The 25,172-nt window shown below is 39.6% G+C and overlaps 3 protein-coding genes across 11 annotated transcripts in view; 2 read left to right on the plus strand and 1 right to left on the minus strand.

Moving 5' to 3' along the window:
• The window catches only part of LOC149309756 (serine/threonine-protein phosphatase 6 regulatory ankyrin repeat subunit A-like), a 97,977-nt gene extending 89,935 nt beyond the window's left edge, over window positions 1-8,042 (plus strand). For all 7 annotated transcript variants that reach the window (XM_089533001.1, XM_089533002.1, XM_089533004.1 and 4 more), the window contains 5 exons: window positions 287-432; window positions 921-1,003; window positions 2,007-2,089; window positions 4,001-4,092; window positions 6,114-8,042. In XM_089533001.1, the coding sequence (XP_089389127.1) occupies window positions 287-432; window positions 921-1,003; window positions 2,007-2,089; window positions 4,001-4,092; window positions 6,114-6,400 (691 nt within the window). In that variant the 3' untranslated portion in view covers window positions 6,401-8,042. The remainder of the gene's footprint in view (window positions 1-286; window positions 433-920; window positions 1,004-2,006; window positions 2,090-4,000; window positions 4,093-6,113) is intronic.
• A 3,114-nt stretch (window positions 8,043-11,156) lies between these two features.
• Window positions 11,157-25,156, minus strand: LOC149309757 (biotinidase-like). Of its 3 annotated transcripts, none has more exons than XM_089533011.1 (4): window positions 25,011-25,156; window positions 16,333-16,490; window positions 14,036-14,185; window positions 11,157-12,382 (listed from the first exon to the last, which is right to left on the minus strand). In XM_089533011.1, exons 2-4 carry the CDS (start codon window positions 16,384-16,386, stop codon window positions 11,213-11,215), a joined length of 1,374 nt encoding a protein of 457 aa, XP_089389137.1. In that variant the 5' UTR covers window positions 16,387-16,490; window positions 25,011-25,156; the 3' UTR covers window positions 11,157-11,212. The 3 variants fall into 3 exon arrangements, with proteins under 3 accessions (XP_089389137.1, XP_089389136.1, XP_089389135.1); XM_089533010.1 differs by having other exon boundaries at window positions 16,333-16,502; XM_089533009.1 differs by having other exon boundaries at window positions 16,333-16,561.
• LOC149309758 (2-hydroxyacyl-CoA lyase 1-like) overlaps window positions 16,725-25,172 on the plus strand; it is a 39,577-nt gene continuing 31,129 nt past the window's right edge. Inside the window, exons 1-2 of the mRNA XM_089533008.1 lie at window positions 16,725-16,838; window positions 24,960-25,155. Of these exons, the coding sequence (XP_089389134.1) occupies window positions 25,003-25,155 (153 nt within the window). The 5' untranslated portion in view covers window positions 16,725-16,838; window positions 24,960-25,002. The remainder of the gene's footprint in view (window positions 16,839-24,959; window positions 25,156-25,172) is intronic.

A 25,172-nucleotide genomic window follows, 5' to 3' on the forward strand; every position in this document is an offset into this window, starting at 1 on the left:
ATTATATTCATGATAGCATAATTGTGGACATCTGGCAGTAGAAACCTTCAGGCTCTTGAGCATTCCCACTACCTTAATGTGCAAGGTTTGAAGGGCATCTGCGAAAATAGGAAATGGGAGTAGTGAGGGAGAAGAGGGAATGAAAGGGATGTTTTTGGAAGAGAGCATGGCTCATTTGAGACTTGAACTGGAGGCTTCCTCACTGCTACATTTTGTTTTCTGTGCTTTTTCTTTGCTGTGTTTGGGTGCTTTTCTAATTTTTTTCCTCTGCTTTCCCCCTCTTCAGAACACCTCTTCATGCAGCTGCCTTTACAGATCATGTAGAGTGCTTACAGCTTTTGCTCAGCCATAATGCACAAGTAAATGCTGTAGATTCTTCTGGAAAAACCCCTCTAATGATGGCTGCAGAAAATGGACAGACAAATACAGTTGGTAAAAAGAAAAACTATATATATATAATTTTCATAACTATTGACAATAAACCTGTTGCCTTTTTTAACAGTTACATTAGAATCAGAGTGGAGGTTGTACAGATAGAATCTAAAGGGCTTCAGAAATCCTCTGTATCAACTGAGCAGCTGTTTTTGTTAGTATTTAGATTGATTTTAACAAACAAATTGGTTTTCCCTCACAAACATATGCTTGCATAAAAAGAACCACTACAGAATCATACTGAAGGGATAAGCTGTTGTATAAATTAAGCTGAGACAGGAACTATTTTCTACTTGCCCAGGAGCTTGAAGGATAGTGAGATGATGAGCAGTGCTTCATTTTTCAAAAAGAGATTGATAGGCTTATTTACAATTTCTGCTGACATGATGTTTGTCTCTAGGTGATTGGGGGAGGGGGGTTTACAGTGCCTTTTTACAGCTCAATCTTCAGTTTTTTTTAACATAATGGTAAGTTTTTATTTCTTTCAGAGGTGTTGGTTAGCAGTGCTAAAGCTGATCTGACCTTGCAAGATAAGTGTAAAAACACTGCACTGCATTTGGCTTGCAGCAAGGTAATTATCATTTCAGGCTTCTGTGATTTATTGCTTCTCACGCTTTTGTTATTAATAATTTCTATAGTCAGATAACATTGCTGGCTTCAGCAATATCCCAGAGGATAGCTTCTGCCCTTCAGTTCCTCCAGACACCCTTCCTCCCTATTCCCCTTCCCTATGAAATGGCCAGTAATGCCCCCAGAAAGCACTATTTGGGGCCATTCCCCCCACTTATTGTAAAGCTTTCCTTCTAAAGTGGAAATGATAATTTCTTCCCTTAAATGGCTTCCCATAACACAGCACCAGAGAGGCTACCCATGGGCCACGCTTTGTCCTTGCCTGCTAAAATGCAGGAGTAGTATTGCAGCACTTGGACTGCAGATAGTAGAAAAGTAGAGAGCTTTGTACCATTTTCATTTCATTCATAGTTAAAGCCATATTATGAGGCATTGCAACTGAGTTTTTAACTGCAATGATTTAAGGCCAGGACTAAGATGATGATTAAGACCAGCTAATGGGTGTAGTCAAGTTAATATTTAAATTCTGCTCAAGAACCATTCAATTTATTAGAAAGACCTTTGTCTTAGATAGTGGACCCACCAGATGTACAGGAATTTGGGTGAAAGGGAAGGGAGTGTGAGAGAGTTCTCAGACAGAGCAGACAACAGTTAGTACAAATCCCATGCTGGGAGTAAGGTAGGTTATAAATTAAATAAATGGCAAGCATAACCACTGAAGTAAGAAAGCAAGTGAAGCTTTTATTTATCGTCATCTATAATTTCCAGAGTCTTGGAGCCAGCTCTGTCCAACGAGTAATAAACTAACCATTGGTACTGGTTCTTGATACTAATTAAAATGTCACCTGCAGATTACAAATATCTGTTGTCTACATGTCCTAAATGACTTAAATGAATTATTTTAAGGATATGTGCAAAACCTATTTAAATTTAAAATAATATGTAGATTTGTTAAATGGGAAGTTTAAAGTAATCACATTCTTTTTCTTTCGTTTTCTCCTTAGGGTCATGAAACTAGTGCCTTGTTAATCCTAGAGAAGATAACAGATCGTAATCTCATCAATGCCACCAATGCAGCATTACAGACGTAAGTTGAGAATCTGCGTATAACTCTGGTATAGTGCTGAAGTTACCAGTATGATGCCTGTCAGTACTTGACTTCCCATTTCACCTGGAAAACTTCTGTCCCCTTTTTAAAATTGTTTTTCAACTGTGACATTTGGATCACTGCACAGTTAAGTACTGAACTCCCAGCTGCTGTCTTTATTTACTAAGAAGGTCACTGGGTGCCACATAAATAAAATCAATAGGCCCCTGCAGACATTGTTGCTTGATATACATGCATTTGTGTGGGACAGATGGGGTTTTGAAGTGATCATATAGTGGATTGTGTAGCAGGACGGTGTTGATTGGCTAGTGGGAAATTAGTGTCTGGGGTGTAGACCATTGCAGTGGTGATGCTGTGATCATGAGGGAGAATGGAGGACAAGGATTAACATGCTTGTGTGTATTTTCTCTATGAAGGAAGCTGTTGTATGTGGGTTTTGTATACTTTCTGTGAGAATTTGATGTGTATTCTGTGGGAACAGTTGGGAGAAAATCAGCTTGGGATGAACTTTCTACTACAGGGAACTCAAAGGACTGTTTTTATTTTCTGAAGCTTAGGACTCCCCCCCCCCCCCCCCCCGCTTCACCTTATACAGTACTAAGTTTTGGGGGCAAGTTCCTATTCACTATCTGTGAACTGTTAGGATTTGCTTCTTGGCCCAAATCCTTATGAAGATGAGTGGTAATGAGTTTTGGGCTCATGTGCTCCCTGTTCTCTGTCATGTCTGTAAGATATAGAAAGCTTCAGCTTTTAGGATCAATTACCAAGAATGTGTCATCCAGTCCATAAACAGAGATGAATTTTAACCATCGTTTCGTTGAAATAAATCTCAGATTTCATGTTGGTATGTTTCAAGTTATCATAAGTAAAATCAATAACAGTTTGACAATCTGTGGGAACACGATAAGCTGCATTTATTCAAATTGGATCTTCTAAGCTTTCCCTTGTGGCAATGTTGAAGGGACTGTCTAATTAACAATTTGTAAGCCTCTCTGCGAGCCTTTGTGGCCGAAGAGAGGGGTATAAATACTCTAAAAGAAATGAAAATGAAAGGGATTGGGTGGTATGTGTGAACTTGAAACAAGCTAGCTTTAAGATACATATTATTTTAGTTTTATAAGACTTTTTTCTCTACTGTACCTGTTGTGAAAGAGAATGCACAATAACTCTTTTAGGAATGTATTACTTAGTTTTTTTAGAAAGGCATTGGGCATGCACTGACCATGCTGTTACACAGATGCAGAGAAAATATATTACATACTTCTGATGGAAGGGAGTAGGAGAAAAGGTATTTTTATAAGTATTCCTGAAAAATTTAAATTTCATATTGGCAGTACACAAGGACTGAATCTTATTAACGGCTTTAACCAAAGCTATTGGCAGAAGCCTCAAAGAGCACAAAACAAGTTAAACCAGGAACATTAATTTGCAAGTTCTGGACAGGAAGGCAACTCAGAGAGAGGTAGTACTGCTAGTTATTGACACACTAGTTTCTGTTTGTAACTGTGTTATGGTCATGTCAGTTTCATGTACAATAGGTTAAGCTTTCAGTGTTGTTGTTTTTTAAATAACCAGTTACATGGGTATTCATTTGGCTCAAACATTGTAGAGTCACCACTTCCATTTTCCCTGAATTATACCAATTGACTGATTTTTACAGATTCAAAACAATAGATGTTTATTTAAAAATCATATTTACAAATTATTCAGTCTAACCAGCTGAATATTGGCTAGTTGTATTTCTACTCTGGAAATTGTAAAGTTGATATTTAGACATAGTTGTCTCTTCACAAACACATAAAAACAAAATTGCTCCTAAGAAAATACATTATTGTGTGGTGATCTTTATATCTTGTAAGGTTTGTCACAGTGCATTGGATTTTTCCTTAGGCCTTTGCATGTTGCTGCTCGAAATGGACTGACGGTTGTAGTTCAAGAACTTCTAGGGAAAGGAGCAAGTGTTCTTGCAGTAGATGAGAATGGTAAGTAAATGGACACAAGCTGAATTTTTACATAACATAAAACATAAAGAGTAACATAAAGACTGTTCAATCAGTAGATTGTAGTGAGTAGAGCATTCTCTTTCCAGCAATCACCAGTCAGATAACCCAAGACGCTTGGTGCACTGTCTCCAAACATTGAAGTTGTATTTAGCTCTCTGGGGAATAATGGGTGATCTATCCAATGCATTTGTCTAATGTCATTTTAAAAATCATCATAGCCAGTGGTCACTTAAGTGAATTCCATTAAGCTGATAATTATGGATTCTGTGAAGAAGAAGAGTTTAGTTCAGGTTGTAATGTTGGTAGCATAGTATTGTCTGTTTTCATACATTTGTTTTGATGCCTCTTCTGTAAGAGTTTGTTCAGCAACAAAAACAACACTTTTATCTGTTCAGATTCTTTACGTTTTTCACATGTTTGGAATAACCACAGATTGGGGGGAAGCAGTTTTCTTTGGAATTATTTTACAGGATGGCATGACAACCCAGCTGCATTTGGGTTTAATATGACAACTTTAATTTTGTTCCTTTGAGCCAAGTAATGAGTATATGTAACTATGATGAAATGATAGCTGGACATGTGCATACTAAACCAGACTAGCCAAACTAACTATAGACTTCCTCTGAGCCTTTTCTTCAAGTGTAATTCAAAGGCAAAACTGCAAGTTAATCTTGGCAAATATATTCTGTAACTTTGGGGTGCTATAATGTACATCCTAGCTCCACTCCACTAACACAAGCCTTCAGCAGATTCAGAAAAACATTTTTCAGTAGTTGTTAGAACTGAGAGGGTTTTTTGCCAGTTACATAGTATATTTAGAGTCCTGACAATTCACATGTTACAAAAGCCTTAATTCCATTTGCCAACAACTCAAAACATTTTGTCTTCCCAAGGGCTTATCCCAATCTATGGCTTCCCATGAGAATGATCTTGGTAGTACCTCCCCACACATCTCCTCATTATCCCGAATGATACACAGTCTTTTCTTTTCCCAGTATCACCAATAGGATAATCTACCCCATCATCCTGCATTACCACACATATGCTAAAACACTACAGTTGAGCTCTGGATCATAATCTTGATAGGTGCCTACAAAGATAACTAGGTTTAGGGGACTTGAGGGGAAACTATGGTGTGCCCCTCTCACCATTACCGGGCTTATTTCTGGTTTTGGAGTCTCATTAAGGGAAAGAAAAGAGACCTATCAAAATTGGTGTTGATGCAAAGGATAAACACCCTTTTTCTGCCTACTAATTTTTCTTTGCACTTTTTGTCTCTGCCCCCCCCCCCTTGTCTTACAAGAAAAATAATGTTTTCCTGTATCATTGCTTTGTTTTAATTTGGCGTATAAGATTCAGTATATGTGCTGTTCTTAATGTCCTTACAGGGGTCATTTGCAGTAATTTTGATTTTATCCATTTCTGTGTTGTTTTGATGTGCAGTCTGGCTTTTAGGAACTTGGGTTATCTACACTTTTTCAAAGGCTTATTCACGTTGCTGTTTATGTTCAAACATGATGATGTGATAGGTTGTAGAGGGTGAATTGTACCTTGTAAGCAAGGGATTAGGTAACTTCAACTGTTTAGATATGAGAAGTTAGTAATATTTTGAAATGAAAGAGCAGATCTTTTATTGGCCAGAACAAATGGACATGAGGAAGCAAGTGGCAGCTGCATCAGAGAACTCATGCCGATCTCAAGTGTAGAAGCATTGTTACACATTCTATCACAGTTTCATCACCACTGTGAATTCCTACTATCTAAGGAGGATATTTCTCAGATGTAAGCACACTCTGTGTAAGGTGCATGTGTAACAGTAGGGGAAGATTATGTTTTATTGAAGATATAGGAACCATCAGAAACCTAAGAAACATGGAAGCCAGGTATGGGGCATCATACTATAATCACATTATATGTTAATGTTGTATCAGTTGATTGGACAAATTATATGAAGATTTTGTTCCCGTCTTTCAGCAAAATTGATTTTATTTTCACTCTAGGGTATACACCAGCTTTGGCCTGTGCTCCCAATAAGGATGTGGCTGATTGCCTAGCTCTCATTTTGGCGACGATGATGCCTGTTTCATCAAGCAGTACATTACCTTCTCTTACATTCAATGCCATTAATCATTATACCAACGCCTCAAAAACAGTCACCTTTGACTCCTTGCCAATTATCAGGAGTGAACATAGCTCTTTCTGCAGTTTCAACAACATAGGGAGAGAAGATGGCTATCCATATACAGAAGAAGATGAACTTAATGACTCAGATTCTGAAACCTATTAAACAGTTTTATTAGAAGCCTGAAAAGTGAATTTAGTTGCTGAATTTCAAGATCGTGTCGTTGGAGGAAGCAGCCTTGTTGAATATATAAAGGACATTGTGAAAAGGAGTTTTAAAAAAACACAGGGAGCACATGAGGTGTTTGTGTGACTCCCAAAAGACTTTTCAGAAAAAGGTTTATGCAAAGAAAAAACTTGGAATCCATGGTGCAAAAAATTACATAGAATGTTATTTAATTGCAGTGTGGTGGGTGCCATGAATATTCCCAACAGGACTGCACCATTGTCTGTATAAACGAATACACAATTATACAGCAAAGAGGACAATAGATTTCAATATAAAACTAAGACCATTTTGAAGGCAATAATTGAGTTTGGTACAGAAGGCATTGTTTGTGCAGCAAATTGCCAAAGGACCAAATAACTTAGATTTTTTTAAATTAAAGAATACTTTTTTGAGAAAACTTGAATAGTTTAATAAGTAATAGTCTTAACCAACCCTAAAATTACTTCTGGCTATTAATCTTGGAATTTGGTTTTAAATGTTGATTTGTTTTTAAATATCTAACAGCCTTCCAGCACTATTAAATGAAACGTACCATGAAAACATGTCTTCAGTTCTGTTTTTCTCTTAAATATAATGAAAAAGAACATTTCCCAATCTTAAATACTAAAGCTGTAATTAGTTTAACCAGGAGTAATCAGGGTGAAATGTGTATAGTATAACAAAGGAAGGGAAGAGAGTGATGCAATTGTTTATTGCACTACTTTCTTTCATTTACAGGGGGAAAATCCTGCTGTTTTAAAGATATATTTTTATTCAAAATACAAGACCGGTTGTTATTTGGGCAAGTGAAACTGCATCAAAACAGAATTGCAATATCCTGATACCCTGCTTGGCTGCCTTAGGGAAACTTAATCTTTCTACAACCTACCTGATCCTCTACATCTTACAATCAAATGGGATTTGTGCCTCTATGGTGTATATATTATTTTTTAAAAAACAAAAATGACGACAAAAACCCTTGGCTTTTAAGGCACAGGATGTGGTCAAGGTGCATATGTGATTTAAAATGGTTTCCCTTTTATCAGAGTTGCAGTATCAAATCTTTGGAAGCAGACAAAGTTCTTCAATTTGCAGTTTATCAAAAGATGCATGTCCCTTTGTTATACTTAAAACTTGCCCTGAGTTTGTCTAATTTATAATAGGCTACTGTAAAAGAAGAAGATGAAGAAAGATTTTTTTTCCTGAAATCTAAGCTAAAGTTTGTTGAGACTTTACTTTATTTGGTTCTGCTTTAATTGGAAAGTAACAGTTGTTACTTGCTTTGTACATGCAAGAACATCTTGCATGTTGACATAAAAACAAAAAAACTCACCCCAACCTTCTTTTATCCTTTTTTGTATTGTGAAACTGGAAATCTTAATGCCATTGTAAATTATCAGCTTGTTTTCTGAACATAGTGTGGAAACACAGGACAGTATTTTGATCTATTTGATAATTTTGTGGGTTTTTGAAGAATTAATGAGCATGTACATAGAAATAGCGACTGCTTGAATACTGTATTTACCTGCACTCTTTCAGTACATCAAGATTCCTGTGTATATTTTACAGAGTATAATAAAACCCAGATGTGAGAGTTGTATTTAATGCATAATCTGTGTATCAAGTGTGGAATAATTGTTAAATCTTTAAAGGGCTTCTCTTATAAATACCTCAGATCTATAAATCCTGTTCTACAAAACCTCTTTAAGTCCTCTTGATTTTAAGCAGAGATAGTTTATTCAACTACTTAAAGGAATATTTTGGGGGCTGCATGATTATTGATGATTGCAATTTGATATATGTAACAGCTGTTGGACATAGAAAAGGTTGAGAGCACAGGTGACCCCTTAAAAAACTACAGTTACAGGCAAGCAGCCTGTTATTTTTTACATCACTGTAGAAATGGAATTGTGAAATGGACACAACAGGTAAACAGATTAATCAAAATACTTATTTACCAGACTTGCTAATGTAGACATCTAGTTGTGAAGTGGTTACGTATTAACTTCTTGAATGTTGCTGATAAGGTTTTCCTTCTATGTTTAAGTTATCTTTCTTGCTTCTTAAAGGTGCTGCTTTTAGCTCAGTAAGGTTGCCAAGTTTTGGAATGCTCAAATCAAAATGAGCAGTGATTTTTACCAAAAGAACCCCTCAAGGTGCTTCTGCACTGGAGCACTGTAGTGCTTGTTGCACTATGACTTTCCTATAATCAGTTGCAGATGGAATTAAAATTGTTTTGAAAGGCCTCATCAGTGGTTGGTTTGCCCAACTCAGTAGTCCAATGCTAGCTTCACATTTTATCACACACACCCCAAAAGTAAGGTCTTTAAAATCCAACAAGGCAGCACAGAGGTGACTTGAACGTGTAGGAAAATGCTTTCCAAACAAGTATTCTCTTTAACTGCCTTCATTCATTTTCTTTAGAGTAGTGGTCTTTATAGAGTAAGAGTTTCTTGCATGCATTTACCCCTGACATGCTGTCTCTTAAACCTTCCCTGTTGGCTCAATCACCTGTTGGAAGGATGTCTCTAAGCAATCACACCATGTGAGCAGAGGACCTTCCAGGTGTGCTTGCAAGCATATAAGACTCTTCCCTCTTCATCCTCCCTCAAGATGGTGAGTGTGCAGGCTCTGCTGAGCTGCTTTTTTCCTAGGCCCTGTCCAGATAGGCCCTTTGTGGCGCGTCCACGACGTGCTAGGGTTGCCTCGGGGTGGCACGTGTACACGCCCTGCAACCCTAGCACGTTATACACGCACTGCCATTATGCAGCGCCTTACAGACGGTGCACATAAGGATTATGTCGCAGCTGCGCAGCCTCCAAACAGGGCTGCACAGCTGTGACGTAACAGCGCCGTCTTTGGCGCTTTGCAGTGCCGCAAGAAGGAGCTGCTTTTTGGAGCTCCTCCTTTGCTGCGCAGCAGCACCACGCAATTTGTATGCTGCGGCGCTCCTGCACAGCAGAGAGAGGCGCCGAGGAGGTGCCTCTTTTGGGCAGTCTGTACCCCTTTATATAGTTAGCCAGGGGTTAGGCACTGTATGTAAATATATTTGAATGAACCTTATATGTAATTAGTAACGTTTTTACTACAAAGTTTGCATATTGTCTGTTTGTCTTACTTTGCTAAAACTAATCTCAGAGAGACTCAAGAGATTCAGCACTTTCAATTGTAAATTCTGCTAAAGGAAGCTGAGTCTTAATTGAATCAGTCTTCATCTTTCCCAGAAATGGGGCTTACACCCAAGGAAACTACTTCTGATTTGATACATTTGGTTTTGGGACACCAGACTGAATCTTCCAGTGTTTTTTTTTTTTTTCCTTTCCTGAGATCTCCTTGAGACTTCTGATTCCTCAAACCTGTGAAGAGTCCCTGCTTTCCTACCTAACAATAGGTGACTAAGCAACAATGGGAGCTGCTAATCCTACTCTGCCTGCTTAGCTTCCAATATGAGACAGGTTCTACATCAGTAATATAGATTTGGCATCATTCACTTCGAGCAGCAGGCAAGTCCTGCCCCCAGGCACGAGGTTTGTTTCTTGGAGGAGAACAGTACATGCATTAGGCAATGGGCTTGAAACAGAAAGATCCGTCTAAAGTTTTGAAATACTTTAAGAGGCTGCCGAGCAGACCTCAACTCCTCCCTGAAGCCTGTTGCTTAATGTGCTTGCTGTTTTCCTTTAACCACTGGTTTATTTTAAATTATATTATTTCTTTTTATTATTATTATTTTATTCTATGGGATATGTGTTCAAGGTTTCCCTTTCTATCTCACTTCTGTCGTTCTCTTCAAGTGTCTGTGCCTGCTGTTTTCCTCCAAGAAAGGCACCTCACCTCCAAGAAAAGCACCCTGTATAACCCACATTCCCTGGCTGCGGAGTTGCTGGTGGATGAAATCTGTGTGAAGACAGAACAGTAGGCTGTAGTGCTTTCTTCCTCTGTCTTCACTGAAAAGAACTAGTGTGAAAATAACCTAAAACTCCTCTTTATTTCTTGTTGCTCCTGGTAGAACCCTAACTATTGTGATCTCTACTTTGTAGGTGGGAATCTGAATTGCCAGTCTGCTTAGTCCCAGTACAATAAATTACTTTGGCATCGTGAGTGTAGTTGCGTGTGCAGCTCCTCTGTGCACCTTATATATAAAATGCACTAAGCTGTAGTAGTACATTCCATTGCCTCTTCCCACCCCTGCTTTTGGAGCTCGTCTGGTACTCAGTGCACAAGCACATGCTGCCTGCTGCTAGGACGTATCCATGCTTTCCTGCCCAACCTCACTGGAGCAAAGTTGGGCAGCAAAAAACAGGTGGTATTGGGCAAAGAGGAAGTGGAGGCAAATCATGTGCCCAGCCCCTATTGGAAAGAGTAGGGTTTGGGGGGGAGGACAATTCAGCAGTGTTGGCAACTGGAAAGCGGGAAGAAAAAGCAGCTCCAAATACAGGGTCAGGGCAGAGGATTTTTCTGGAGATACTGCCTTCAACCCAGTACAATATAGATGGCCCCTCCTTTTGTCTGAGCTTGAGGCAGAGAAAAGAAATAGCAATATGGTGAACGTAATGGCTTTGCCCTAATGCCCTTTGTTCCAAAACTGCATGTGATGCCAGAGGCCCCACAATTAATAAAGAACTTCTATGGAATAAACAACCTAGTCATTTTTCACCCACATACAGCTGAAATGAGAACTCTTGAGTAATCCATACTTTAGAATAGTAGTCCCCTTTTATTAGCTTCTTTGAATAATCATTTTGAGATTTTGTTGCACCAAACGTTTCTGTTTTAGTCCTTCTCATACCATCGTCCATATAAGCCAGCTGTTATTAAGCCAGAAGATCCTCCCCTTTTCTGCATGACATAATAGTTGCTTCTCCATCCTAAATTGTCAGCAAAATCTAGTGTAACATCAGATCGTAATAACAGAGGAAAGACAAAAGGAGTACTGAAATTTCCCTGAAGCTGAAAATCTATCATTCCAGTGGCCTTTGTAACTTCTTGTCCACAAGTACTATAGTTAATTCCACCACACTTCACTAACACACAGGCTTGTACATAGTATGTTCCATGTACTGTGTGTAGATCATCAAACACTCCTAAAGCATACAGTTCATTAGATAAATCCAGTCTCTGGTAATTTAAATAACAACAAAGTGTATTCGAACAGATGTGGATATTTCCTTCTGTTTCCATGATGGGTGCTAAAGTGAAATTATCATACATCATTTCACTGTAAAATATGGGCAGAGCTGCTTTGAATGCTCCCTCTGCTATGCCACTGCAGTCTTTTTGCTCTTCCTTGTGACAAACCAATGTGTCCATATGGTAGTGTGAAAAACTCTCCAGTATATTATCAGATATTACAAAGTTTTCCATCTGAGTTTCATGCTCTAATAGAACAGGGATTTCTGCCACTATAAGCTTACCATTAATACATTCCATATCATAAGAAACAAAAGATTTTGATGGTGTATATATGCCACTGCCTGTCATACCCAAATCAGGATGGTGGATATTTGCTGCCAAAAGGTTGATGCTAAAAGCCGTTGCAAAAGCTCGTTGAAATTCTACAGCCGACAGAAGTGGTAACTGGTTCATCCATGCAGTAGGATAGACAACCTGTTTCACATTGTACTGCTTTATAAGGGACACAGCTGGTTCATAGAACAGGATATCAAAGCAAGTGAAGATTCCAAACTTGCCTGCAAAGGGGGTATCAAAAATGGTGTAATCTACTTCTGGTGGAGTATTGAAGGCATATTCAAAGTACAGGTTTTGTTTTCGGTATATTGCTATGAGTGTACCATTGTCATTAAACACTACATTGGTATTAAACTGGTATCTTCCATCTGGTGGGCAGAAGGGATCACTGTGCTTGCAGAACTGCTTTGTTCCTACATTTGCCACTAAAAATAGTTGGTTCTTCAGTGCCATACAGCTGAGTCGATGGAGAACCTACAAAAACAGTTTAAAGAACCTTGTTGCAGTAGAGGTAAGGACAGATCTATTCTATTCATAGATTAAATAGAAATATAATATGTGTAGTCGTAACTGTTTTTTTCATTAAATTATCCTTTATGAAAAGAGGTTCAGAGCTTGTCAAAGTGGATTACAGCACAATTCTAATTATATTCATATTGAACCATCTGTCTACACTACATGCATGTAACTCACACTTCATCATATTTAAAGAGCTAGCTCATTGCAGTCAACAGCTTCAATATAATCAATGAGATTTTCATCATACCTTCACTGGCTCTGCTCTAAGTAACTAATACTGAATCCAAACAGCTTTCTTAAAATGTTACCCTTAAGGAAATACTGAAGTGTTCAAAACCATGGGCTTTATCTATTGCTGAACTTCTGCTCACCAAAAAAGTGGAATCCAATATAAGGGGAGGGTGCAGTGTCTGTAGTCCTGAAATACTTTGAAAGCTTGTTGTGGTGTATTAGAAAACCCTGCTGTTCTCAGCAGCTATTGAAGGCTGTAGTGGGGAGGCACCCAAAAGAAAAATTTCCCCAAGTCATGTTTTAGATCTGTGTTTCTTTACTGAAGAAATATCAACCAATTTACTTTTCAGTGGTTGGCTTATCTATCATTTCTCCCTCTAGCAGTAAACTTCATGAAAAATATTTAAAACTGTTTCCAGTATATATATAATTGATATATGATTCTGCCTGAAGTAAGCAGAGGTGTATTAATCCTTTAATAGACAAACACAGGTAAGTGATATGGGTGTGATAGAGCAATTGATGTGTATTTATAAAAATACAGTATCTGACTGTATGTGGGAAGAACATAAAGACCTCTCAAAGAGAATCAGAACGTCTGTCCACTTTGAAAAATAAAAGGTTAGTCATTTTGAACAAAAGAAACATTCAGCAACTGATACATGCTTTTGGGTACTGGGGATTATAAGTAATAAAAGTGAGAATTGTTTAAAGAGAGAAGAAGTAGAATAGGATTTGAAACTTAAAACCTCAGTACCAGGGGGTTTGAGTGAAGATTTGGAGATAAAATTTGAGAATAAATGGTTATAGATGCAGATGTTGGACATCAGGCCCCAGTAACTTTAACCAACACATCCAAAGCTGAGGGATGTAGGGAGATACAATTTAACATCTGGGAAAGCCACATGATACCCACACCTGGTTTAAATTTGTCAAAGTGCACATATGTATGATTTATTAATCTTTAGAGGCATATTTAGCTAGACAGCCATGTTAGCTGCTGTAGAAATGTAAATGCTTCAAATAAAAGAGGTAACTCCTGCATTACAGTGGGAACTGAGTGTAAAATATAATTAAACAGCACTAGTAAAAATACTCTTTTCCTTATTTTCTTTAGTAGTATTGGCAATGTTCTCTAAATATGCTTCTCTAGGCAGGGATGGGAATCCTGTGACCCTCCAGATACAGTTGAACTATAACTTCCAGCAATCCTAGTCTGCATAGCTAATAGTGAGGAATGTTGTTTGATAACAGCCCAGCAATATCTGGAGATGCACATTTCCATCCCTGCTGTAAATCCTACCAAAGCAAGAGGTATCTCCTTGCTCCGGTGTTTCTGTTGCATTTTTCCTTCCTGGGGAATTCTGTAACAGATACCTCAGTGTCACTGAACAAGTATGCTTCTCTACATGGATTCCATGTCACAGAGTCAGGATATGGAATGAACTCCAAGTAAGGATAAATGGATGTTCTGGTGAAATTGAAGCCCTGAATTCCATCTTCAGGAAAGATGATTATTTGTGCCCCCTGGCAAGAAACAAAGACATCTGTCAGACATTAAGAAAAATGGGAAGAGGTGACATTAAATCTCTTCAAGAAAAAATAGCAATAGCAGCTACATATCTATACTGCTTCATACTGAACTAAGCAGTCTCTAAGAAGTGGTTTACAACATGGATGGTACTAATTTCATTCAAGAATTGCCAATTGTCAAACTACACATAATATTACATTGCTACCATTTAATCCCCCCTTCAATAATTGTAATATTCGTTACATACTATTACCAACAGTAAAACCATATATGGCTTTATTACCTTACAGATTAGGGAATTATCAAAGCACTCTTAGATACTGGTTTTGCCAACATTTGCAATCCACTTAGGCAGAAGCAGCCGCTCCAAAGCTTATAGGAACTGGTAGGAAGGATGGTGTTTGGGAACAGGCAGTTCCCAAACAGTTTATTTGGCACTTATTTGAGAAGAAACTTCCTTTTTTGTTGTCTGTGTAAACAACACTTGACAGAATGAAACAAAAGAAAGACAGCCTTACCTAAGGCAGACAGTCTTCACACTGCTTGATGGTGCTTTCCTTGTAGTAAATAAAACTGTTCTAGTAAAAAACATTTAGGTTTGCCTATTGTCTGGAGTGGCAGACACCTTGAAATAATCTTTTCAGTATTTGGCAGTAGGAATAATACCCTGTTCACAGAGTGTGCTGATGGTCCAAGACTCCTCCCCAGTCCACTTAAACTGCCACTACTAACTAATACAGGTGGTTTGCTTATTGTGCTGAGATTCATACAATCCTCTACACTAGCATTAGGGATTCAGTGTCCCCGCCACACACAGTTGGATTGCAACTCCCATGATGCCATACTGACGTTGCTAGTTAGTTCTACAGCCCTGCTCAACATTCAGTATAAAGGAGGCAGTCATATGTCTGCACTCTAGCATTCCTTCCATGATGCCTAAGTTTAAGCACTTTCTGCCTCCAACAACCAAAGAAGCTAAATCCTACTTCTATTTTCTCTCTAGTGTATTTCTTGTACTACATATCTGCCAACTGTCCTGATTTGACACAGGCAGTTAAACCTCTTTATGATTCCACTTCTTCATCTGCTTTTAAAATGTCCCAGTTTCTCTCTCCTCCTCCCACTTTCACTCTTTGTCTTCTGCTTACGTCGTTGCTGCAAACTGAGTTCAAAGTGCAAAAATAGTTTGTACTCAGTTCAGCAGAGGGGAGGCAGAATTTTGCCCTTTGCAGTAGGCTCAGCCAAAAAGAAACTGTTGCAGCTTCTACTAGCTTATGTGTTCTTTCTCAGTAATAATCTTTGCATCTTGTCTATGTTTTGTTGTTGCTTGGCCACTCATTTTCTGGTTTTCATCTACGAAATGTTGGAGGGTATGGTATTTCTGGTCCCTGACAGTGTACCTCCTGAACTTTAATACTGAACACTTAGACCAGAGCTGGGAACACACTTTTCCTGTAATAACTATAGAAAGCATTGGTCACTCAAAATATTTAAAATGGGTGGGCTACTATCAGAGTTTGAGAGGCCTCATCATCCCACTGAGGGTAGCATCTTTATTTTTTCCTCCTTTGGGGCCAAAAAAAAAAAAGTCCTTTACTGCATTTTGAGATGTTCTGCCTCTCACTTTTCTTAGGATAAGATGGGCTCTGGTCACTTCTGCTTGTTGGGGCAGAACCTATTTGGTTCTCCAAGAAGGAACGCCTCCTTCCAGTGTCAGAATGCTGTAGAGGCTTTAGGGCCACTTTTTAAAGCAAAAAAAATATTAAATACTGTTTCCAAATTTGGGGAGGACCATGGTGACTCTTTGGCTCGTTTCTGTTTAAAAGGTAAACAGAAAATTGAATTAGTAATACCTCCAACTCAATTTGCCACATTCTAACCGCAAAAGAACTAAAAGTGATGCCACAAGAGGTTCTTCCCTATTAGTTCCAGAACAGCATATCCTACTGCAGCATAAACAGAATAAAGCTATGTTTCTTTAATGACTATCTTATGGCATGATCATCTACCGTATTGTGCTTCATGCAATGCCCCAATGCCTGCAGAAGCCCTTGCCAGAATAAAGAAGTGACTCTAAGGTTGTAATAATAACAAAAATTTTCTCTTACGTGACAAGGGTCTTTAGTAGTATTGCTAGTACCTGTTTAGCAGCAGCAATTACTTGCTCTTCATAAATGTCTAGGTTTTTGTTCATCAACTCTAACGCAGACTTTCGATCAGTGATGGATGTTGGGTTGGGATTCAGGATGACATGATGTTCATACACAGCAGCAACAAAATGTTCCCTTCTGTAAACATCTACAGAGAGAACTTGGTAACAGAATAGAACAAGTGTACAGCTGATGCCAAAAATGACATTTGCCACGAATCTAGAATGAAAACAGATGCAAATAGAACATGACCAATACGGCATAAAATGCGTGTGAAGCTTCTAATGATCTCATATTAAATGTGATTATTAAGTAGTAAGATCCTATATGAGGCTGCCCAGGTCTTAATATCCTCAAGGGAGGGCTTTCTCACAGTCACCATTGTCATAGGCCTGTCTAATGAGAACACTTGAAAGTTCCTGCTCCCAGATGGTGGAATCCTCTCTTCTGCTAGAGGCTAGGCTGGCCCTGCTCTCTGCTCTACTTTTGTTGGCAGGTAATGTCCTTTTTTTTTTAACAGACGTTCGCAATTAAGTAAGCAGGATTTGGCCTGTTTAGTACTTGGATGGAAGACTGCAGGAATACCAGGTGCTGTAGGCTATATTTCAAAAGAAGGCAATGAAAAACCAGCTCTGAGGAGTTTATCACACAGGAGGAATTTCTCTTAATTTCGAATGCAAAGAAAGTGGGCCCAGAACGCATTCACGTGAATTGGCTAGTTCAGCGAATTTACGTGAATTCTTATTGCGTTCGAACTGACTCCCAACTGCCCAAAAATAGCTTGCCATTGCCCGAAATTGTGTGTGATCACCTCTCATGCAATAACATGAAACCCCATGATTGCGTTCAGGCTGACTTCCCATTGCCCAAAATTGCGTGTGGTAGTCTATCACACTATAATGTTAAACCCCATGATTGCGTTCGGATTGCCATTGGATTATACTTCCAATTTCCCTTGTCTGATAAACTCCTCTGTATTCTTAGCCTACGAAAATGCTGTCATATTCATGGGGTCAACACATTGACAAGAGACTTCAAGCCACACATACAAGCAAGCATTTTTATTTTTATTTTTATTTTTTAAAGATGATTTTATACTGTCTTGAAATAACATTTTATACTGTTTTGAAATAGCTTTTTTACATAGTTAATTTAATTTTTTAACCCTTATACCATCAAGTTTGTAGTTGTATCGCGAGGGGAACGTTTTCTTGGTTGTTTGACACAAGGTGGAAGTGCAGGTAGTTACTATCTCAGTGTGTTCTCATCTCCTGCTTCTCCTGTTACCACTGGCTTTAGTAAGCATTCAGTGCTTAGGACAAAAAATTCCAGGAACACTGGGCAAAATAGAATAGGGGACAAGAAAATAAGCCAGCACACACTTGAAGGAGCTTGGCATGTTCAGCTTGGGGAAGAGAAGATTATGGGCTGACATGATCACACTCATTAAATACCTCAAAGCCTGCTACAAACAGGAGGGTGCTGGCTTGTTCTTTGCTGCCCCAGAGGGTAGAAATCTAGGTCTCATGGTTTTAAGTTAGATTTGGATTGATCATTAGAAGGAATTTCTTGATGGTGACAGCGATTTGCCTAGAGAGATGGTTTTTATATGTTGCAACCTACCTTGATTCCCCGTGAAAAGGCAGGCAATAATAATAATAATGATGATGATGATGATGATGATGATGTTATGGTGGGGTCTCCGCCTCTGGATATCTTCAAAAAGAAGTTGGATAGTTCCTGCTTGCCCATAGGGCCCCTTCTAACTCTACGATCCCCTCTGCATTTCCCTTACAAAACGTTTTTGTAAGATTTAAGTTTGAGAGAGATGGACCTGTCTTTGTTATAGAAAGGACAAAGGGCAGAGTTGCACAAGCTCAGCAAAAATGAAGCTTGCCAAGTACTGCACATACAAAGCAGTTTATAGATTATTTTGTAACATATAGCATCCCATTTCTCTCTTACCTATGTTCCTCTGTGTTGCTGCATCTTGTTTCACATGTGTACTCTCTGTTCTGTGGCTATTACAACATACTTTACACAGATATTTTGCCTCTGCATAAAAGGCAATAAAAACTAGCATGGTTACTTTAGCCTATAGAGTATAAATATTATCTTGTAATATGTGGACACTACAATTTCTATGAGAGCCAGCATGGTGTAGTAGATTGAATGTTGGGAGACCAGGATTTGAAACCCCACTCAGCCATGGAAACCTACTGGGTGGCTTTGGGCAAATCACAATCTCAAATTCTTGACAAGAAAACCCTGTGATAGGTCTGCCCTAGGGTCCACCATAAGTCAGAAATAACTTGAAGACACAAAACAACAACCATTTGTATATGTGTGTTGTACAGTCACTTATGAGAGCCGTTATGGTGAGGAGATTTAAATGTTGGACTAGTATTGTGGAAAACGAGGGTTCATATTCCTACTGCGCTACTGGCTGGCCTTAGGCAAGTCACACTCTCTCAGCCTCAGAGAAGGCAATAGTAACTCTCCTCCGAATAAATCTTGCCACAAAAACTCTGACAGGATTGCAATCAGTTGGAAATGAATTGAAGGCACAGAACAACAATCACACTTTCAAATCTAATGTTGAAGATTAGTGTTAAATATAGTCCTGGAATACAAATCTACATTTCTAAGGCACAATGTATTTGCTGAATCATTATTATCTTATAGAAGCTTGTTACTATATGAAAATGATGCAGGTTAAACACAAAATTACAGCAGGCTTCTCTAGTTTTGGATACAGCAAAATACTACCAAGTCAGAACAGCTGGTTATTTCATCACAAGTCATCAATAATAAATTAATGTGACTTGTTCCGGAACAAGAAAAGTACAAGTTCTGGGCAAGAGTCCACTGACATCAGTTTTCTCTGATGGGACAAAACATGGCCCTTGGTGCAGAGAAATACTGTACAGAAAGCAGTAGCAGATTACAGCTGGATAGACTCAGTCAAGGCAGGCACAGCCCTGAGTTTGAGCATGGCTGTAGAGCACAGGGTGACCTAGAGATCTCTCATTCATAGGAGTCACCATAAGCTAAAGTGAACTTGATGGCAATTAACAACAACAACGTCGGCCAAACAGTCCAGCTCTCTGCCATGCAGGAACACAGAATCAATGCATATATTAAACAGAATGGGCCCTTCACAGCTTAATAGCAAATGAATCCAATAATGCCTCTCCTGCAATGGCCTGGTAAACAGAAGTTGGGTCCTTGTGGTATATTACCCCTTAGACCAGTCCCACAGTTGGTCTAATAGATCAGTGATGGTGAACCTTTTACAGACCGAGTGCCCAAATTGCAACCCAGACCCCACTTATATATTGCAAAGTGCCACGTCCCTCTGGCTTTCTAGTAAAAACGCTGGCAAACTCTGTGCTAGGGCTACGCGTGCCATAGGTTCGCCATCACTGTAATAGATTATCATGGTGAATGGTATTGAAAGCTGCTGAGAGATTCAGAGGGATCAGCAGGGAACAAGCTGTAAGCAGGGCAAACTAAGGTCCAAAACACACTGCAAAAATAATCCAGTTTGAGACCACTTTAACTGCCCTGGCTCAGTGCTAGAGAATCCTTGGAATTGTAGTTTATTGTGGCACAGAGCTCTCTGATAAGGAAGGCTAAATGTCTCACAAAACTACAGTTCCCAGTATTCTTTAGCACTGAGCCAGGGCAGTTAAAGTAGTCTCAAACTGGATTATTTCTGCAGTGTGTTTTGGATCCATGGCTGTTTCAATACCATACCTAGGTCTGAAGTCAGATTAAAATGGGTCTAGCCAAGAACATCTGAAGCTGCCCAGGCATCGCCATCTCCATGACAAAAGGGGACACTGGTGATGGGGTGGAGGTTTTCACAAGTCTTTCAGTCCAGGGCAGCTCGCTTTAGGAGAGAATGCACTACAGTTTTTTCCAAAGCGGTGGACACCCCTTGCAGGATAAGGCATTTAGCACCACTGGCAGCCTCACCCAGTCAATTGACTTTTATCAGCCAAAACGGGCAATAGACATACATATGGTGGAGTAGACTGATAAAAATAATATCTGGTTGCAACAACTAAAACTGATCACAAGAAGCCTGATTTAGAATAAACACTGGATGTTTCCTCAGGTACTATGATAATTGTGCTTATGTTGTTGTTTTTGTGTGCCTTCAAGTCATTTCCGACTTATGACAACCTTAAGGGAAACCTATCATGGGGTGGTCTTGGCAAGATTTCTTCAGAGGAGGTTTGCCATTGCCTTGCCCTGAGGCTGAGATTATGTGACTTGCCCAAAGCTTCCCAGTGGGTTTCACAGCTAAGTGGGGAATTGAACCTTGGTTTCCAGAGTCATAGTCCAACATTCAAGCCACTGTACCACATTCACTCTTCCAACCGCTTATACAGAATGCATAATTGTTTTTTCAGTGCTGTGCAAACTCACACTTTAGAACATTGTGTTCAATTTGCTTAAATTATATAAAACAAAATTTAATTCTACAAAAATCTTATATATATATTTTTAAAAAGTATCAGAATTCTACAGCATTAAGCAAATGGTTGTTTAATATCTATGCCACTGTTACGTACCCTCCATTGAAAGCACTAATTGGTTTTATATAAGCGAGGTTGGTTCTCAGTTTATGAGCTTTCCAGCTCTCTGAAAGCCAGAAATCACTGCAAAAGGAATATGTAAGTGGGACGCATTTTGCATCATCTGTCAAGAAATATTAAATCTACAAAATCTTATGCTACAATTGCTTTTATTCAGTTAGTCTCAAAGGTGCTACAAGATCCTTTTCCATAATACAGTCCATTATAAGAAAATATATACATTTTGCAGTTCCTCTGAACTCGTTGATCTCGGACCAGAGTTTGGAAGTAACTTAATTGCTTTCATTGTCTTAACTAATTCAGTCACTCCCAAAACTACAGTGTAATTCATCATTACAACCTAATAATGGGTACCTTCAATCCCTTTATAATACTGTGTGGTGTATAATGGTAACTTTTTAGTTACAGAGATGTAGTCTAATTAAATGATGGAAGAGAAATATTACATAGTTCAAACGTTGATTTGTGCTGTGCTTCATGCTATTGAATGGAATAGTCAAATATTTTAAAAATTAAAAAATTAACAAACGTTAGTATGAAGTTACATTTAAAAAACTACAATGGAGACTATGTCAGGAGAGGGCATAGGACTATAACTTTCTGGATAGACAGATGTAGATTTTGTCTTACAAATGTAATTTAAAAACATATTAAGCTGTATGTTTAAGAGTAATATGGGAGGAAGCTTTTTAGTGATGTTTGACATGGTACTGGGAGGGGGCAGTTGTTACATTTGATCTAGTTTTGTATATACTTCAGGGATTTAAAAATTAACGCTACCAATGAAGCATAGAAAATTCTGGAAAAAGAGGATATATTTTGTGATATTTCAAAATTAAACCTGACTCCATTTGCTAGCAGATATGGTTCTTGAAAGCCTTCCATCTTTACAAAGCAGATTACTAATCACTAGATACTATGCAGCATACAGGATCAAAGAAAGTGTGTTTTCTAGTTCTTCAGGCTAAAAGCATGTAAAGACACATTAAACAAATCAGCATTTATTTATGCCTCACGCTAAATCTGTTAAGTGTTATTAACTTGGCACTCCTTGATCTAGCTGTTGGCAGGTATTTTAATTTAATTAGTTCCTTTCCCCCTTCTCTTGAAACAAATGTGTCAAAAACATTGGCTTCCCAGCATGGCTGACAAACTGCCCCAGATCTGAGTTCAGAGAGGAAATTGTCCTAGTGACTCTATATAAATCCCTAGACCATACTTGTGTTTCTATAACTGGCCTGTGGATCAGGCAGAGTAGCATTAGATTAACACATGCCAGGGATATATTGGGGAGGGGTGAAAAACTGAATGGATTATTTACTATGTACATTGCAGGTACCAAATTAGCAACATCACACACACTGGAATCTGTAGGACACAAATAACTCACCAGTCTATATCCTGACATGTTGAAAACATGCTTTAGAAGTGCAGGGTACTACCACCATGAGCAATCCAAGTCACTCTTAGACCAAAATACTATATGTACAGCTGATATTCCTCAATACAGAGTTATCAAACATCTTTTTAAAAGGTAGGCTAAACAGAATGAATTTAATGCACAATGAAGATTGAGGACTGTATATATATATATAACCTTCTTGTAGCCCTTTAGTAGCAATAGCAATAGCAAGTACATTTCTATACCGCTTATCAGTGCACTTAAGCACTTCCAATTGGTTTATAAAGTGTAAACGAATTGCCCCAAACAATCTGGAAACTCATTTTAGCGACATTGGAAGGATGCAAGCCTGAGTCGAGCCTGAGCCCCTGGCTGGTACTGAACACACAGTTTTGTGGTTTGTGAGTGAGTGGTTGCAGTACAGACGTTTACCAGAACGCATTGGTACAAAACTAACTTAAGTCCCACAGCCAATGATGTAGTGGTTTGAGCATTGGGCTACAACCCTGTTCAAGTCCCCGTTCAGCCATGAAAACCCATTGGGTGGCTGGCACAAGTCACACTCTCTCAGCCTCTCTCAGGAAAACAAAGGTAAACCCCCTCTGAAAAATCTTGCCAAGAAAACCCCATGATAGGTTCACCTTAGGGTCACCATAAGTCAAAAATGACTTAAAGGCAGTGACGTCCTGCCCCCCGGTGTCACCTGGTGTGGGGGCCGGGGGGTAAAAGACCACACTCACCCCTTCTCCCTTCCCGCAGCGGTGGCAGCCTCCTCATGAGGAAACCATCGCTGCCGGAGGAAACCAATGCCAGGCATGCTCATCCCTTCCCCCTGATGAGAGGATGGCCCAATGGGGTGTCACCCCTCTTCTGGAGTGTAACCTGGTGTGGGCCACACTCCCCTACTAATGCCACTGCTTGAAGGCACACAGCTACAACAAAACCTAAGCCCCATTGATGCAATAGGACTAAAACAGGTTTAATGTATCCACATTCCATTGTTATAAAACACCTTTATGCCACTTTCATTGTCATGGCTCCGTCCTTTGGAATCGGGATTTGGTGAAACACTTAGAATTACATACATAGTGTTGTGCATCAAAGCTTTCTGGCAGAGAGTACTAAGTCCTTCATGAAACTACAAATCCCAGGATTCCAAAGAACAGAGTAGGGTTGCCAGACGATACTGGAGAAGATTCCTATACCTTTAATGGCCACGTAGATGAAGGGAGCCCTCCCCAGTTAGCAATCAGGCAACCCTAGGATGGAACCATGTCAGTTAAACTAGAATCAAAATGCTATAAGTCTTATTAAAATTATAGTTTCGTTTTGGAATTGCTTTGAACTGTCGGCTTTCTTGAGATCGTATAATAAAGGACAGAAGTGTTTTACTAAATGAAATAATAAAATAAGCGACTGTACTGTTTTGACAGAACAACTGTGACCACAAAACTATCTTTCCTTTCCTCCTGAACATGGTTATGCTTTAACATCCTCTGGTTACGTTTTGTAAGAAAACACAATGCCCTTTTGGACTGAGTCCTATTAAGTCCAGTAGATCCGCTCTTTGGATTTATCTCATGACTGTGATTACGTAATAAACACTGGGAAGGAACTCCTCTCTGCTTGGCCCATTTATCGCTCCACGAAGGGTGCGTCTACGCTGCGCAAATGACGCAGGCCGATGCTGCTTTTTAAGTGCCGTAGCTGCACTCTGAGGAATCCTGGGATTTGTAGTTTTTACAAAGCCTTTCGCCTTCTCTGCCAAAGAGTTATGATGATGGTGCCTCACAAAACTACAGATCCCAAAATCCCGTGGCAGTTAAAGTGGTGTCAAACGGCATGGTTTTCACGGCGTAGATTCACCCTTGGTTTGTTGTTATATGCCATCAGGTTGTTTTTGACTTATGGTGGACCTATAATGGGGTTTTCTTGGCAAGTTTCTTCAGAGGGGGTTTGCCATTGCCATCCTCTGAGGCTGAGAGAGTGTGACTTCTTGCCCAAGGTCCCCCAGTGGTTTTGCATGACTGAGCAAGGATTCAAACTCTGGCCTCCAGAGTCATAGTCCAACATTCAAACTTGCAATGCAGAAATAATCCAGTCTGAGACCGCTTTAACTGCCCTGGCTCAATGCTAGGGAATTCTGGGAACCATAGTTTTGTGAGACATTTAGCCTTCTCTGTCAGGGAGCTCTGTTGCCGCAATAAACTACAATTCCCATGATTCCCTAGCACTGAACCAGGGCTGTTAAAGTGGTCTCAAACTGGATTATTTCTAAACAGCCAGTCAGACGTTGCTTCATTGACTTATTAGGGCAGTGGCCCCCAAACTGTGCCCTTAAAGGGCTTTTGGACTTCAGCTCCCAGAATCCCACGCTAGCCAACATGGCTGAGGCTTCTGGGAGTTGAAGTCCAAAGTCTCTCTAAAATGCAGTTTGGGGACCGCCGTATTGAGGGATCCAATTGGCTGATGGATTACGACCAATCAGAACCGTCGTTCCAACATTGTCCCCGCCCCCGCGCTCGAAAGCGGCGCTCTGTCCATTCGGTAGCCCCGCCCACTCGCCCGCCATTGGTTAAACCCTCAGTTCTTTTTGCATATTTACTAGGGACGCGTCAATCACGCGTCAGTGCTTTCCTATTGGTCAAGGCATGCGCACCTCAGCATCGTTGGTTCGACTCCTGCGCGTCTTTTCCGCAGTGGGCAACAGGAGGGTCAGCGCGATGGCTCCGCAAAGCCCGCGAGAGCAGGAAGAGGAGCGCGTCAGCGGGGCTCAGATCATCGCGGAGGCCCTGAAGATGCAAGTAAGCACGTTTGCGTG

This window comes from Sceloporus occidentalis, unplaced genomic scaffold, assembly GCF_023333645.1.
Source record: "Sceloporus occidentalis isolate IW3139 unplaced genomic scaffold, rSceOcc1.0.p SCAF_7, whole genome shotgun sequence".
Classification (NCBI taxonomy): domain Eukaryota; kingdom Metazoa; phylum Chordata; class Lepidosauria; order Squamata; family Phrynosomatidae; genus Sceloporus; species Sceloporus occidentalis.